General features: G+C 48.1%; 1 protein-coding gene across 1 annotated transcript in view; it reads left to right on the forward strand.

Moving 5' to 3' along the window:
- Window positions 1-16,596, forward strand: part of CACNA1I (calcium voltage-gated channel subunit alpha1 I) — a 239,552-nt gene that overhangs the window by 193,667 nt on the left and 29,289 nt on the right. Inside the window, exons 10-20 of the mRNA XM_077807591.1 lie at window positions 4,955-5,106; window positions 5,891-6,076; window positions 6,817-6,934; window positions 7,527-7,682; window positions 7,959-8,049; window positions 9,917-10,119; window positions 11,342-11,761; window positions 12,553-12,653; window positions 14,040-14,163; window positions 15,136-15,204; window positions 15,991-16,175. Of these exons, the coding sequence (XP_077663717.1) occupies window positions 4,955-5,106; window positions 5,891-6,076; window positions 6,817-6,934; window positions 7,527-7,682; window positions 7,959-8,049; window positions 9,917-10,119; window positions 11,342-11,761; window positions 12,553-12,653; window positions 14,040-14,163; window positions 15,136-15,204; window positions 15,991-16,175 (1,805 nt within the window). The remainder of the gene's footprint in view (window positions 1-4,954; window positions 5,107-5,890; window positions 6,077-6,816; window positions 6,935-7,526; window positions 7,683-7,958; window positions 8,050-9,916; window positions 10,120-11,341; window positions 11,762-12,552; window positions 12,654-14,039; window positions 14,164-15,135; window positions 15,205-15,990; window positions 16,176-16,596) is intronic.

Raw genomic sequence — 16,596 nt, forward strand, 5'->3', positions numbered from 1 at the left:
AAACCTCAAAAAAAGTAGTGCGGAAAGAATGGTGGGCTGCTATTTATTTGATTCAAAGCAGTTTTCTACAACCCGGCATAAACCAGTTGGTTGTGGTTATTTGTGTGGGAGCAGCCAGAAGGAGAGTGATTGGCTTCCTTTCAGCCTCCCCCCCTCCTTCAAGATTACCCTTCCTCTGCCAGAGAGAAGCTCCCTCCTCCCCCCCCACACACACACTCTGCCCCAGCCAACAGCTGTGTCCACTGTCAGTCATAGTTAAGCTGAAAACACATGATGGTATTGCTAGTCCCAGATGGTTGGAAACTCTCTTGGAGGATGGGGGCCTCTAGCCCCACCAACAGCACCTTGGGCTCAACGCTAATGGTTCTTTTCACTCTGGCTAATTATCTGTCTCTCCAGAAATAGCTGCAATGCAGGGTCTGTCTCTGCTCTAGGAGTGTGTTGCCTCAGGCCTCATGGATCCAGCTGGCTCCTCTCCCTCCCTTTATCGCCTTTTTTTTAATTTTTCCACTTCGTCTTTAATCTTTCTTTGTATCACTTTTTCTCTTCCTTTCTGTCCTCTCTCTTTTCTCTCCTGTTCTTTACCATCTCTCCTTCTTCCTTTTTTCGGCGGAATGGAACTGTTTTGTTTTTTCCTCTTTCCTTTTCTCCCCTTATCTCACCCTTCCTATTCCCTCCCCCCTCATCCCTGCCTTTCCCTTCCTCCCTTCCTGCCCCTCTCTCTAGGAAGAATGCTTGGGGGAAGGAGGAGATTGATGGCCCATTAGAAAAAGATTAACAGGTGTGGGCTTGACTAGAGAAACAGATGTCAGGGAGGGGAGGAGGGCTGGAGAGAACAGGTAACCTTTTCCTTAAGAGAGATGCAAGCATGACTTTTAAAACATCAGTTGCGCCCTACAAGACAGTGAGAGAGCAGATGTGTGGACAGCACAGAGCAGGCTAATCCACCATTATACCCTGTCGTCTTTTTACATTCTTCATCCGCATTGACATAATCATTTGATTCATGCTGAAATTGGCGTCTCTGTTTAGCATATGGGCATCTCATTCCCTGCTAGTGTCATTACTGCCTGGCTTTGAGGTTATCTTCATCTCTCTCCTCCCCGTGCTCTCTCTTTGTCTCTCTCCCTAGTTTTTCAGGACCCGTTTTGTTATTCAAATGTAATTATGGATGAAAATTGAGCCTCCCTGTTTTTTATTTTGATTTTAGAGAAACCAGCAGGGTATAAAATTCTGTGGCATGGGGAGAGCCTGCAATTTCCCCTTCCCCCAGCCAGAATGAAATCAAAGCCAGGTCCTAGTGAAGAAGGGGAAAGGTAGAGGTGCTGAGGAGAGAAAGGATTGAGTGAAGAAGTGGTTTTGGGTCAGCATGTGTCAAATACGATACAGGCACATGGATGGTTGGGGTTGGGGGGCTGGCTTCAGGAGCTGGAATGAAAGCTCAGTTAGAAAAGGACATGGAGGAGACAGTTGTGATGGGCTGGACCCCCTGGGATGTCACCTGGTATGCTGGGACACCACTGAGTCAGACTGTTCTGCCAGCCTGGGCCCCCTTTTACCTGGTCTTGCTGGGGTAGGCTCCCCAGCCTTTCCCAGCCAAGCACAGCCACATCCAGCTGCACAGAGAGACAGAGTCTGCTCTGGGAAGGCTCAGTTTAAAGGGCTTGCCACAGCACACAGATGTCCACCCCTCGCCCCCGCCTTGGAGTACAAACCCAAAATTATATGAAATTCACCTCTTCTCTCAATGTGGCAGAGGGTAGGCACAACTCCTCACCCCACCCCCCAGTTAGAAATCACATAAACTGGGTTATATTAGAAACCAGAAATAAATTTATTAACTATAATAGGTGTATTTTAAGTAGTTAAGGAGGTAGCAGACAGAACAAGGCAGATTACTAAGAAAATAAAAAAGAGCATGCAAACTAAGCTTAGTACGCTAAAGAAACTGGTTACATGTAAGTTCTTCCTAAATGTGGTTCTAATCTTCTTCACAGGCCAGATACCCTTCCAGCCTGAGTCCAGTTCTTTCTTTCCCCCAGTTCAGTCTTAGTTGTTTCCAGCAGTCATCTTGGGTGGCGTAGCAGGGGAGAACTGACTACCTGGATTACCTCACTCCCCACCCTTAAATAGGATTTGCATAAAGCACGAGTCCTTTGTTTCCCAGTTTGACACCCCCCCCCCCCCAGCTTCTTGTTGAAAAGTACAGAATTCAAGCTGGGTTCCAGTATCAGGTGACATGGTCACATGACTCTGTAGGGCCCCTGTAGCCATTCTTCAGAGGCTGACCCACAGGTTCACAGGAAGACTAAGCTCTTTTACAGTCCATTGTCACTTGCTGATGGGCCATCAGCACTCTCCAGGTTTTCATTGTTGTACCTCAAGTGTTAGCAGGGAGCCTCATGCAAAAGTAACATAGTTGAAATATAGATACATAGTCAATATTCCTAGCTTCAGATACAGAAACGATACAAGCATACAAATTGGATAATCACATTCAGTAAATGATAACCTTTCCAATGATATCTTACACGAGCCATCGTGCATAAAGTATATCTCAGTTATGTCATATTCATATCATAAGCATATTTCCATAAAGAATATGCTTTGGGGTGGGTGACTGGCTTCAGTAACTGGAATGAGAGCTCAGTTAGAAAAGGACATGGAGGGTACGGTGACTTGGGAGCAGGCTCCAGTCCATTAATTTACTTGGGATAAGAACAATCAGAGTTGGATTCTTGTGCCTCCTGGAGTGGACTCTGGGTGCAGCCCATGGGAGGAGGCAGGAGGGAAAGAACCAGAACTGTATTACTGTGTGTGTGAGCACCCCTCCCCCCAATGTACTGCTGGTACAGCCTGTGGGGAAGGGAGGAGACCCCATTATTTTCTTAATTTAAGTACCTTTCCTTTAAAAGGACAGTAACCCTGTCCTTGTCATCATCAATAAAAAGGTGAGTCAATGAGTCTCCTCCGCACGGGGCCCCATGGGGCAGTGCTCACTTCAGTGGAGAACATTTGCTTAGACCTGGATGCAGTCCCCGTCTCCTTTCCCAATGGGCTCCCCCGCCTGTCCTCTCTTATCACCACCAGGGGGCGCCAGCAGTCTCTCTGTCACTAATTTTGTGTTATGTCAGAAGTATGACCTGGCATTTATGGGTAGCTCAGCCCCACAGAGGAAAGAGGCCAAGTGGATCTGTGATGGACACCCAATGTGTAGGGGCCTGTGTACACCAGAGAGTGAATGCTGCTGCCCCCTAGAGGATAGAATGTATTAGGCTTGCTCATGTCAGTTCCCTCTAAGACTGGACTAGGGGAGCTGCTCCTTTAGGGATGGAAGGGACGGGAGCGTGGGGGGAATCAGACTTCAGCTATGTAATCCTATCCTGGGCAGCTTGTACTGACATATACACAAGGAGTCTGACTTTCCTTTCACGTTGGTGACACTTTTGTTGCTTGTCATGCCATTAAAGTCTCATTGAAGTATGTGTGACAGAGCAAAAGAGAAAGAGAGAGTCTGCCCCCTACTGACAGGAATGTGTCAGACATTGTTATGTTTATTTCCATTGCCCTTGCTGGCTAACCTAGTGGCGTTCCAACTCAGCCAGTGAGGGGAGCCAGTATACTCTCACACATATAAGTGAGTCCATTATAATCAACTGGGGGGAGGGCTCCTGCTCCGCTTCACATCACCACCACCCCCTCCCCCGGCCGTCCCTTTCTGAGAGAGGATGGAAAGAATATGTCATCAATAGTGACAGCACAGCCCCCAGCCATATAAACATCCACTTCATCATTGCTGAGCAAACAGGCTGGACCCCTTCCCAGCCTTGTCAGAGGGGCCTCCAAGAACTGAGCACAGCAAAGAAATATCCATTAATTCTGAAAACAAAAGGAGTAATTGAATTTGTTCAGGCTTGTTCAACTGATTGAGTCATTAAAGCTCTCTCTTTCTCTCTATCGCACACACACCACCCTTTGGCTGGAAGAAGCTGAATTACCTGTGGCAAAAGGTGTCACGGATTCAGTAGATGCAGATATCCTGGCCTGGACCAGTTATTTCCTTTTACTGACATATTTGCCCTGTTTTGTTTCTTGGGAATTTCTCCCATTGTCTCGCCAGTTTCCTCTTTCTTCCTCATTGTCCATTTCCCTCTGTTTCTTATTCCCTCTTGTTCTCTCTGTCCCTTGTTGTTAGACATTAACAGGCTACTCCTCATTGCTGATGTGTTATTCATGCACTCTGATATTCCCCTGGGTAATTACTTAGACCACTGCAAAGAGAAAGGTATGAGAAAAGATTGCTAGAGCAGGCCCAGCAAATGAATTCTGGCAAGGAAAAGGATGGGGGGAGGGGAGAAAGGAGAATGGGGTAGAAAAGAGAGAAAACAAGGGACCAAAGGACAGATATGTGGAAAGAGAAAGGAAAGGAGGTAGGGAGAAGGTTGGGAGGTAGGGTTGGGAGCTTGCTGGGGAGGGACTGTGTAAACACAAAGGAGAAAGAGAACACTGAGGTCTGGTCTACATGAGAAAATTAGGTCGTCATAACTACGTCACTAAGGAGTGTGGAAAAATCCACACCCTTGAGCCGTTTAGTTAAGCTGACTTAAGTCCCCCAGCACTAGATGGATAGAAAAATTCTTCTGTCAAGCTAGCTGCTGCCTCTCAGGGAGGTAGAGTTCCTACGTGAAGGCAAAACCCCTCCCGTCAGCATAGGTAGTGTCTAACTGAGGTGACACAGCAACACAGCTGTGTCACTGTTGCATCTTAAGTATAAAAAAGCCCAAAGATGGCACCATTGGTCCCCTCTGTAATCAGCTCTACCGTCCTTCCCATTTCCCGCATGACTCCCATCCATGCACAACTGTGTGTCGTACAAGAACGGTATCCTTTGATTTCTGAGGTGACATTTTCAGATCTTGCCCAAGTCTGATCCTTGCTTTTGCCGCTCCTGCAGCCAGAAGAACTGACCAACATCTTGGAGATCAGCAATGTTGTGTTCACCAGCATGTTTGCCCTGGAGATGATCCTGAAACTCGCCGCCTTTGGCCTCTTTGATTACCTCCGCAATCCCTACAACATCTTCGACAGCATCATTGTCATCATCAGGTGATGACCCCAAAATAGGGAGACCAGGCTGGGGATACTGAGGTGCAGATACAGAGAGGCAGATCAGTGCCTGAACTGGGTTGCTGTGCCATTTCTGCTTCAGCTTTTTAATAAGTTACAATCTGAGGGAAAGCATGCTTAATGCACAAAGCAAAGAATCGGGAGCTCTAGATTTTATTCCCAGCTCGGACACTGACTCACTGACCTTGGGCAAGTCACATAACCTTTCTGTCCTCCGTTTCCCCCTCTGTAAAATGGGGATAATAATAGTTATCTACCTCAGAAGTTTGTGAGGCTTAATTAGTTGGTGCATGTAAAGCATTTTGAGGTACTTGGATGAAACATGCTGTAGAAGTGCAAAGTATTATAAAGGAGCTTTCCCCCGTAGGTCCTTATGATACAGCATTTGAACACGCCCCAGTAGCTGAGCAGCTCTTCAATTTTCCCCAGCAAGAAATGCAGTTTTACAGACATATACATACAAAATGTACACTGCATACACATACCTGATTCAGATTCTCTTTTACACCCAGATTTTTTTGCACACGCATATGCACACCCTACCAACACACACACTTGATTCACACAGAATTCTCTTTTACACTGTCTCAGTTCACACAGATTCTCTCTTTTACACACACAGACGCTGCATTGGTGAAAGAGTTCTCTCTCCCTCTCTCACTACCTCCCTCCTGTTTTTCTACCGCTCTCTTTCTTTGTCCCTTTCCGTCTGCATCTCTCCTTGTCCAACTTTCTCTCTCCTCCTTGTCTCTCTGGGCCACAGCATATGGGAGATCATTGGCCAGTCAGATGGGGGGCTGTCAGTGCTGAGAACTTTCCGCCTCCTGCGGGTGCTGAAGCTCGTACGTTTCATGCCTGCTCTGCGACGCCAGCTGGTGGTCCTGATGAAGACCATGGACAATGTGGCCACCTTCTGTATGCTCCTTATGCTCTTCATCTTTATCTTCAGGTGAGGAGGTGTTGTCTTCAGAGCAATTTGAGGAGACATCACAGGGCATATACAAACCCTGGCGCCAATCTCTTTGTGACTCATCCTGCCCAAGTCTTTACTTTAGACATCAAGAGGAACTTGGTTAGTTCTCAGAGACAGATCCTCAGCTGGTGTAAATTGACTGTATCAGCTGAGGATCTGGCCCTCAGGTGTTCACAAGTAGAGGCTTGATGGGGGTTGAGAAACTTTGCCAGCCAGGGAGCCTGCTGATCTGGGTTTCCATTAGAAAGGGTGAATTCTGTCAGTGACCTGTTGTTCACTTCAGGGAACAGTCTGACTCCTCCCTTTCCCCCTCACTAATTATTACAGAAGTGTGGTGTGGAGCACCTGGCAGTATTTCACAGCACACCATGCAGATAAGCTAGAAGTGGGTGGAAACAGGGAATGGAACAAGAGAGAATGGTGGAGTTAGCGGCCATGGGGGCAGGACTGGATGGAGTGGCCAGAAGCTGGGGGTCTTGATGCGTATGGTGGTGCAGGGGGAAGGAGAGGGTGCACGAGGAGATACAGGCTGATCAGTGTTTTGCCTTATTCACCGGTAGATCTTGATGGGTTAGGTATATTTTTATATCCCTTACTCTGGTGACAAGTGGCAGCAGGTTGGATTGTGAAAGAAAAAAGGGGAACTGCTCTAACAAGCTCATTTTGGTGGCAGAGATATTTAAATTGGACACCGTCTCCTCTTCCCCACCCAACAGCATCCTGGGAATGCACATCTTTGGGTGCAAATTCAGCCTCCGGACAGACACCGGAGACACAGTCCCTGACCGGAAGAACTTTGATTCGCTGCTCTGGGCCATCGTCACTGTGTTCCAGGTGAGTCAACACAGCTTCCATGGGCAGGCCAGACAATGGGATTGGAGGGGGATCTCAAAGTGAATTGGATCAGGAATTAGTTGTAGGTTTGTACAATTGAATGTTACACTCATTCCTGATGACACAAAAACCAATCCACGAGGCTCCAGCATGTGATCCTGAGAGAGGAGCGACAGACACATGCTGTATAATCAAGCAGCTGACATCTTTGCGACCTCCAAGAAGCAGGGAGACAATGGAAGGATGCGGCATTTAGAAAGGTCAGAGCTGTTGGGGCAACTCCTGTGTTTAATGTTGTCACCGTAGCGTGCACACTATGCTTGTGTGTGTTTGTCTCTTCCCATTCGCCTGAGGTCTCTTGAGCTATTGCCATGGAGACAGCGTGAGAGATGGACCATGTTCACTAATGGCAGTCATTAGGCACCTGGGGTGGGATGTTGAGAGAAGATGGGGGAGCCTCACTCTGCAATAGGCATGTGGTGGTTAGATGATTTTCCTCTCACTGCTCATTAATGCAGCCTCCTTCCTCTATAATCCCTTTCACTCTCATTTTGCTCCAGGGGGCTCACACAGCCTCTCTTCTGTCTTGCAGATCCTGACCCAGGAGGACTGGAACGTCGTGCTGTATAATGGCATGGCCTCCACCTCACCGTGGGCATCCCTTTACTTTGTGGCCCTCATGACCTTTGGCAACTATGTCCTCTTCAATCTGCTGGTGGCTATCCTGGTGGAGGGCTTCCAGGCTGAGGTGAGTTGCCACTCCATGGAGGTGAGGAGCAGATGAGGGAGACGGCCTAAGGGGAAGACACCCTTTCCTGGGGGTGTCAAACCACTGATATGGAGGAGGGAACCTGCAAAGGTGACTCAGTCTCCCTCCATTGGCCAGGAGTTCAGCAACTAAGCACTTGCAGACCACACAGGGATTCCTCTATCGTCTGTAGCAATGGACAATCAGAGGGAGCAGAATCCCTTCCCCTGGGGGGCTCATGAGTCACAGACCTTTGCATTGATTTTTCTATTCCAGGGTGATGCCAACCGGTCGTACTCAGACGAAGATCAGAGTTCATCAAACATGGAGGACTTTGACAAGTTCCAGGACAGCCAGGATGTCTCAGGTCAGTGGATTCTCCCACCTCGTTTGCTTTTGTCCTACCAGCAGCTGGGTGAAAAATGTAAATGTGCAAATCTCCCTAAAATCTCATTCCTCTTTCCAAGATGGGACCAGAATGCTTTGGTCCTGACTAAAGCACTTTCATGGCAATGCAGTTTTATGCAGTTTTGTTTGTTTTAAAGTCACTGTCAGCTTGCAATGTCACTTGCAAAAATTAGAGCTATGGCAAAATTCTGTAATGCTGTAGCTAAGGCAAATGTGATCCTTGGATAGCGAAGCAGATCAGAGATATTGCATCAAGTAGGAGCAGGGAGGCATTACTACATCTGCATACAGCATTGGTGAGACCATTGCTGGAATTCTGTGTCCAGTTCTGGTGTCTACACTTAAATTGGAAAGGATTCAGAAAAGAGCTACAAGAATGATATGAGGTCTAGAAAACTTGCCTCATAATGAGAAAGAAAGTAATCTAAATGATTTAATTTATCCAAGAGAAGGTTAAGAGGTGACTTGATCATGGTCTACAAGTACCTACAGGGGGAAAAGATTTCTCATGGAAAATGGCTCTTTAATCTAGCAGAAAAAGGCATAATGAGATCCAATGGGTGGAAGCTGAAGCTGTGGACAAATTCAGACTAGAAATAAGGGGCACATTTCTAACAGTGAGGATAATTAGTCCTTAGCGTAGGCGCCGACTGCATGGGTGCTCTGGGGCTGGAGCATCCACCAGGCAGAGGGGAAGTTGGCGCCTATGATGGCCTGCATTATACAGGGGGTCAGACTAGGCTATCAGAATGGTCCCTTCTGGCCTTAATATCTATGAATGTAATAGAAAAGAGCAGCATATTTATTATTAAGAATATTTTGATTTCTTCTTTCTCCCATCTGTGCCTCTCCCTGGCACCCCGCAGGAGCAAATTAAAGCAGGTTTGCTGGATCCTTAGGATCTGTGAGCAGTGAGGGGGCCCAGTGCAGCAGTGAGTCAGTGAGAATTCAAAGCAGACTGGGAGGAGGAGTGTGTGCATGGGAATTTGGAGAAAGATAAAGGATTTCCAAGGAGGCCACAAAGTTTTGGTGGATCTGGGCCCCAATGAGTCTCAATCTGCCCCTCAGTATTTCAGCCCAACAAACTGATCTGAGAAAAACAGGGAACATGCCTAAAATATTCAATGGCTGCTGGTCTCACAGTTGTAGCGTTTGTTTCAGATGTGTGGATGACTGCCCCCTAATTCTAGCAAGTGGGGACACTGTCTCCCTCATGTGCTCCCAGGCAAGAGCCTTGCAGCATGAGTCTGCAGGGAGAGCTATCTGATCGGCTCACCAATGGCTTTGCCTGGCCTTAAGCAGAGCTCTCGTGTAGGCACACTCCCTGCTCTGGGTCCATTAGAGCGAAGGAGGCTGAGCAAGTGGACTCAGCTAAGTGAAAGCTGTTGTGTGAAACACCCTTCCCCCCCAAAGCCAGAAGAGAGGGAATGCTGCCAGCACTTCTCAAAGGGGCAGGGAAAAGTGACAAGGAAGAGAAGATGACATGGGGTGGGTAGAAAGAAAGACAAGTTGCATCATCACTTGTGTTCTTTGGCACCCCACCTCACCTCCTAGAGGGGTGCCCATGGAGGGACAGACGTAGTTGAAAGGACTTTAGGGAATCAGTGCACCTAGTGCTTGGGAGAGAGGCCATGGCCTCAAGTCTGTCACTGTCCTGACCCACCCTTTGCATACAACCCAAAGGCACCAGGAAGCAGTGTTGGGTTCTAACAGGGCTAAGCAAACAGAACATTAAAACATTCACTGAATGGTGCATGAGGAAACCGCAGAAGGGAAAGGAATGTCGTCTTCTCTCTTTCTTTCTCTCTCTGTGTTTTTCTGCTCAGATCCCAGGCTCTGTGCAATTCCCATGACCCCAAATGGACACCTTGACCCCAGCCTACCTTCTTCCAACCAGCCAGTGGCAGCTGGTGGGGTCACAAGTTCTGCCCGGAATTCCCTGCAGCCAGACCAAATCCTCATTGCCTTGGGTTCCAGGAAGAGCAGTGTGATGTCACTGGGGAGAATGACCTACGACCAGAGGTCACTGGTGAGTGAGTAGAACCATGAGTAACATACTTCTTCTGAAACCCAGGGGATCCATTGTCTCAGTGCCATCATCTTGGAATTCCATTGGGGGTTCTACCCCTACTGGAAACTTACTAACAGAAGCTTGTTGCCTGGCCCCATTTAGCCTGAGGTGGTCGCCATTTCCAGTTTTTCAATCCATATTCCACTATGACTGGGTGTAGGATTCAAGTGCCTTGTTATCTCCTCTGGAGTCTTCCCTCCAGAATGAAATGTGCATTGACCTCTGAGCCCTCCACCGCAGTTCTGGAGCACAGAGCTTGGAATTATGGTGCCCTGCCTCCTCGGTAACATAAAAAACACATGGAAAACTTCTGCCGTTAGGAAAGGATGGTTAATATCAGACCTAACAGGTCCTCTACCTGGAGAAGTTTCTGGAGCCCTTAGTTCAGGTGAAAATCAAAACCCTGACCTGCAGCACCCTTTCCTGTCCTAGGCCTGCCACCTCTGTCTATTCCTCCAAACTACCGTAACTCTCAGTTCTGCCAGTGCACTTCGATCCTGTCCTCTAGCAGCCCTGTTAGTTCAGTGCTTGGGCACTTCAACCACCAACACACACAGCTTTACTGGTGCACTTCAATCCTGATGTGCGGCATACCCTGCTATCCCAGTCCTTTGTTTCTCGTGAGCAGAGATGGCTGCTGGTAACAATTGGTGTTGAGATTTGGTGATGTGGAGGACTAGGCTGAGACCCTCAAACCCATATCTCTTGCTTTCTCCTCTCATTTGGATTGTAAGCTCTTTGAGGCAAAGACTATGGGCTGGATTTATCCATCACCCTGTTCCCTGTGCACCAGTGCAAAGCAAGTGCAAAATGCTACCAACCTGATTTTGTAGGGCTTTAGCCCCACTTTCCATTGGTGTAAATGACTACACGAGCCCTTTGCTTTCTAACTTACCTTATGTGTAAAGTGCCTGGCACACAGCTGGGGCTATAAAATAAATATGACAGTGACCAATTAAGAATTATTATTTAATAATAATAATAATTAATTTGATGCCAGATTTACAGAGGTCACCTTTGACTTCACAAAATGCCTCTCCTGGAGGGGTGGGAGAGCAGGGTTTTGTAATCTTGTATTAGGAGATTTAGGGTCCCCAGAGGTGAGTCTTTGATCTAACCTGCTGAGGCCGCATCTTCCCCGTGACCCGAGTCACTGAATCCCTGTCTTCCTCTCTTACAGTCTAGCTCTCGCAGTTCTCACTATGGTGCATGGGGCCGCAGCGGGGCCTGGGGGAGCCGTCGCTCCAGCTGGAACAGCCTGGCTCGGGGACACAGCCTAAAACACAAACCTCCATCTGCCGAGCATGAATCTCTGCTGTCTGTGGAAAGGCACAGGGTGGCAGATGGAGAACGAGAGGGGATGGGAAGGGCCCCTCATCACCGGCGGACGCTCTCGCTGGACATCAAAGATTCCTGTGACCTGGTGGAGCTGACGTCATCAGTCCCATCCAGTCACAGGGCAGCACGGAAGGTGGGTGTGGCTCTGGGCACCAGCGAGCACCAGGACTGTAACGGCAAAATGCCCAATATCGCTAAGGAGATTTTCCCAAAGATGGATGACCGCAAGGAACATGGAGAGGACGAGGAGGAGATAGACTATGTGAGTACAGGGGGCTTCACCAGAGGAGCACCAAGGGCTTACAAGGGGGACAGCAATCACAAGAGATGGGAGGTGAGTTGTGCCAGCCTGGGAGACGTCCGTGCTCAAGGCAAGATCAGATCACAGAATCCCTATGGGCTAGCCTGAGGTCTCTCGGAGCCTCAAGCAGAAGAAGACCAGAGTGCTGCTTCTTAGCCAGCCTCCAAGGCTCCGAGGCCCAAAACTGAAGAGATTACTGTGACACTCCAGTGGGGTCAGGGTCAATGGATATTTTAGCAGAAGTTTTCACTGTATAAAATGACATCACTAGGACTTCACTTAGGAGGAAAGATGCCAGTAGATGCCCATTCTGCCTTAGGCTCATTGGCTAGGCTGTGGGCCCAGTACTCTGTCTCCACTGTCCCTGAGGTTCGCGGGTAGTGCTGATACAAAGATCCAGTGTGCAACGGGCAGCATCAGTGTCAGCGTTTCACAGCAGAATACAGGCTAGCATCAGGTTCAGTTTTAAGGAGTCAGAAGTGAAGCTTGATACTCTTCCTTCTGGGAGGAAAACAGGCTTATGGAATAGCAGGCCCAATGAATTTTCCACCCACCTCATCGCTCCCCCTGTGACTATGACATCAGCTCCTTTCCTCATGTGGGGTTGGGGCGGAGAGGGTAGAGAGAGGAGGATCTGGAGAGGCAATGTATCCAAGTTACTGGTATTTTAGGTTTAAAGAAAAAGGACAGAATGGACTTCTCAGTGAAGTGGGGAGGTGGCCAGTGACAACCCAGTCCCTTGTGTCCTGCAGAGCCTGTGTTTCCGCATCCGGAAGATGATGGACGTATATAAGCCAGACTGGTGTGAGATACGGGAGGATTGGTCCATCTACCTCTTCTCTCCACAAAACAGGTTCGCCCCAATTTTGTCGGTGGAGAGGTGGTTTAGTATAATCCTGTTGCAGCAGCCATGTACATGGGTTGGATGCTGAGCCTGCAGTTTTAAACTTTCAAAGATGGGAATGATTTTGTTGCTTCCAGTCACAGCCTCTCCACCCAACTCTTGTTTGGTCCCTGAGATGGGGGTAGAGAAGGGGAATCCTGAAAGGCTACTGTTGTTTTCCTTCCGGGAAATGCTCTGTTTTTCCTCAGTGTAACTTAAGGCAAGGCAGAGAATACTAATTCTGACCAAAAAAGATGATGAATGTATTCTTAACTTATCTGTGCCGTTGGCAATGTCTCTGGTGGCACAAGAGTGGCCTGCATTGCATTAGAGGCCACGAAGTTGACTTATTAGCAATCCAATCACACTTTGTTTGGGCAAAGTTAGTATTCTCTGCACTTACCAAAATAAATATTAGAAGAACTCCTCCTTCCACCAGGAGGATACAGTGTTTATCACCAACCATCAGCATGCTACACCACAGGGTAACAGCTCATGGAAACAAGAGGGTTTCATCATAACTGCTGGAAGATTAATCTTGGCTGCACGTGCTGATCTCCTACCTATTGTACTGGTTATGGCGGCTTTTAGAGAAGCTGGAGGGCAACAGAACTAGTCATCTGTTTTCATGGCAGTTATTCCTCATCAGCTGGCAGCACAAGGGAGTTTGATGCCTAGAACACTCTGGTAATCCCAGCACAGACATATCATGATAGGAAATTTTAAGTTGGGGGAGAGGGGGTGGGTTAAAGATTGTGACTCATCATCACCCTGTGAGAGCAGAGCTTAGAGAGGAAGGGTGGTGTGGTGCTTTGGGCATTTCTCTGGGGCTTGGGAGACTGAGGTTCAATTCCTTGCTCCAACACAGATTTCCTCTGTGACTTTGGGTAAGTCACTTAGCCTCCCTGTGCCTTAGCTCCCCATCTGTAAAATGGGGATAACAGCTCTGCCCTACCTCACAGGGGTGTTGTGAGGAGAAAGAAATAAAAGTACTGTGGTGATGGGGGGCATATAAACAACTAGAATAGACAGACAGCGCTTCGGGGATAAGGTCCTTACAAATGCAGGTGGTTTCTCAGGAGGAGCTCTTTAGAGAATTATTATTACTTGCATTGAGGTTAGCCCAGGCATGGAGCAGGACCCTGTTGTGCTAGGTGCTGTACAAACACCAAACAAAAAGACAGTTCCTCCCTGAACAAATATGTGTCCTTTCCAGTCTGGTAATGTGCACAACAGAGCAGCTGATTTTACACTAGAGAATGTTACAATTCAGGCAGAACTCTCTTTCTCCATCCCCCGCCATACCCAATTTAATTTCACCCCAGGCACATGGGTCCTTTTGGAACTCTCTTGCAGGTTCCGCATCCTCTGCCAAACCATCATTGCTCACAAGCTCTTTGACTATGTTGTTCTGGCCTTCATCTTCCTGAACTGCATCACCATTGCCCTGGAGAGACCGCAGATCGAGCATCGGAGCACGGTGAGCAAACTTGCACCCTCAACCTTTTTTTGGCTGAACACAACCCCTGAACAGGTGTGGTGGACAAAGTTCAGTAATTCTCTGGGCATTGCATAGGCTCTGGATAAGCCCCAGTGCTGGAGAGTAACCCCCATCCCCCAAATACACACACCCCCCTCCATGATTTCTCTGTATGGAATAAGAGGCCTGCTTGCCTCCCTTTCAAGGCCTTAAAATAGTATAATCCTTCTTTCTCAGGAGTAGCTTCCTATATTATGGAAGGCAGAAGGGTCCTCCAGGCCCTCACAGTTGGGAGGTGGCTTGCCAATGGGAGTCAAATAACTAGGGACCATGAAACTAAAAGAGGGTGGTAACCTGGCTATGTAGCAGTGTGCCCGTGGGAATGGCATGCTAGGATTCAAGTGTGCTGTTTCTGCATTGGCTTTGAATGTGGATCTGGGTGCCGTGGTTGGGGAGAGGCTGGTCTGCTTCAGTGGGTGAATATATTCTCGGTTCTCCTCAATTCATTCTTAACAGAGGTCACAGCTGAAATGGCTTTTTGAGTGTCTCTGCTGAGTCCACATCGCCAAATGACACCACAGTTAGGTGAAGTCTGGGCTCAGGAGAGGTCCAAGAGTGGGGTGACAGGGCTGGGCTGCCAGTCAGCATTGTGTTGCATTGCCAGGTGATGAAAGTCTCCATAGCTGGATTAGCAGCAGATGCTGCAGATCACAATTACAGTGCATTAGTGAGCTGTGTGGGAGTTGCAAGACTGGAGTAACAGGGAACACTGAAGGTCTGGACCGAGGTGCATTAGCTGAGCCGGGCGAGATGAAGGTTGTTCAGCATGTGCCCTTGGCTGTAGCCAGTGCTCTCACTCCCACCTTCACAAGACAGTGAAATTTGTCAAGTTCATAACAAAGGATTTAGTAAACTCACAGAAGTGTGGAAATGTCTCTCAGTGTTTTAGGGGCTTTTTTCTGTTCTTTCTAGGAGAGGATCTTTCTCACCGTATCCAACTACATTTTCACGGCAATCTTCGTAGCTGAGATGACACTAAAGGTAAGTCACCTGGAGACAGTCAGCCTTTTCCCATGTGTCATGGGCCCAACACATCTGCCCTCTACTTGTCATCTTTCCTCAGTCCATCCATCCTTTCAGTCTTCCAGGGAGGTCCACCCAGTCCTCATGAACTCTGTCATGGTAGGGGCATGTCCAACCATTGGGTTTGAATCTCATTTTCAGATTTGGATGCATGAAATTAAACACCTTTTAGACATCTAAACAAGGGGCCTGGTTTTCAGAGGTGATGAGCATTCACCATTTCCACTGACTTTGGTAGCATCTTCTGGTGTTCAGCAGCTCTGAAAAGCAAACTACTTATTTAAGTGTCTGAATATGGATTTAGGTGCTTAATTTTACATACTCAAGTTTGAAAAATTTGGATTAAGTGATTTACATAAAGTCACCAGAAGAGCATGGATGAGAGCCCCTGTCTTCTGACTGCATGCACCTTGTCTTATCCTCTATACATCACCATCTCCCTCCAGTGCGGTAGTGCTCGGGGGAGTGGAGGAGATATTGGTTGAGAGGTGAGAGGACTTCATCAAGGCTTTGGTGGGTCTTTATTGTTTTTTCTAGAACATTTGCACTCCAGCATTTGATTTCTGAGCCTCCATTTTTACTTCACAGACTGGGTCTTTTCTGAGAAAGCAGATGAGTATCAATGTCATGGAAGGGTGAAAGATGGGTCATCATTGCTTCTTCACCTGTTGCTATCGAGTTATTAAGTACCTTCCCTCTGGATGGTGGAGAGTTTAACTCCCCATGCTCTCCCCCCTCCTGTAGGTGGTCTCTCTAGGCCTATATTTTGGGGAGCAGGCCTATCTCCGCAGCAGCTGGAACATCCTAGATGGCTTCTTGGTCTTTGTGTCCCTCATTGACATTGTGGTCTCAGTGGCCTCTGCTGGAGGAGCTAAAATTCTGGGGGTGCTCCGGGTCCTCCGACTGCTGCGCACATTACGTCCTCTCAGGTGAGAACCCCATGGGCAAATTCCTAGTATTCCATCCTCTCTCTCACTCTGTCCCTTCCTCTATCCAGCCAGGAACGGCTCCCACACAGTGCCAGTATTAGAACATGCTTTATGGAGAGACAGGGCATTGGCCAGGACCCCCAGGTTAACCCCTCACACACACACACACACACACACACACACACACACACACACACACCTTAGCGTCCTGTTGGGCTGTGCATCAGAAAAGGGCTGATGGAACATCCTACTAGGGATGAGAATGTTGTGTAGTGTCCTCTCCACAGGGATGTTTCTCTTAACTGTGCAGCTTCTCCTCCAGCCCCTAAGGTAGTCACTCCAATATCCTCATTAGGTAACGTGCCCAAGTCCTGCTGTGAGGGACTCAACCCCAGAGCATTCAGGCCTAAGGGAGAGCACG

The sequence above is a fragment of the Eretmochelys imbricata genome, chromosome 1 (assembly GCF_965152235.1).
Source record: "Eretmochelys imbricata isolate rEreImb1 chromosome 1, rEreImb1.hap1, whole genome shotgun sequence".
Classification (NCBI taxonomy): Eukaryota; Metazoa; Chordata; order Testudines; family Cheloniidae; genus Eretmochelys; species Eretmochelys imbricata.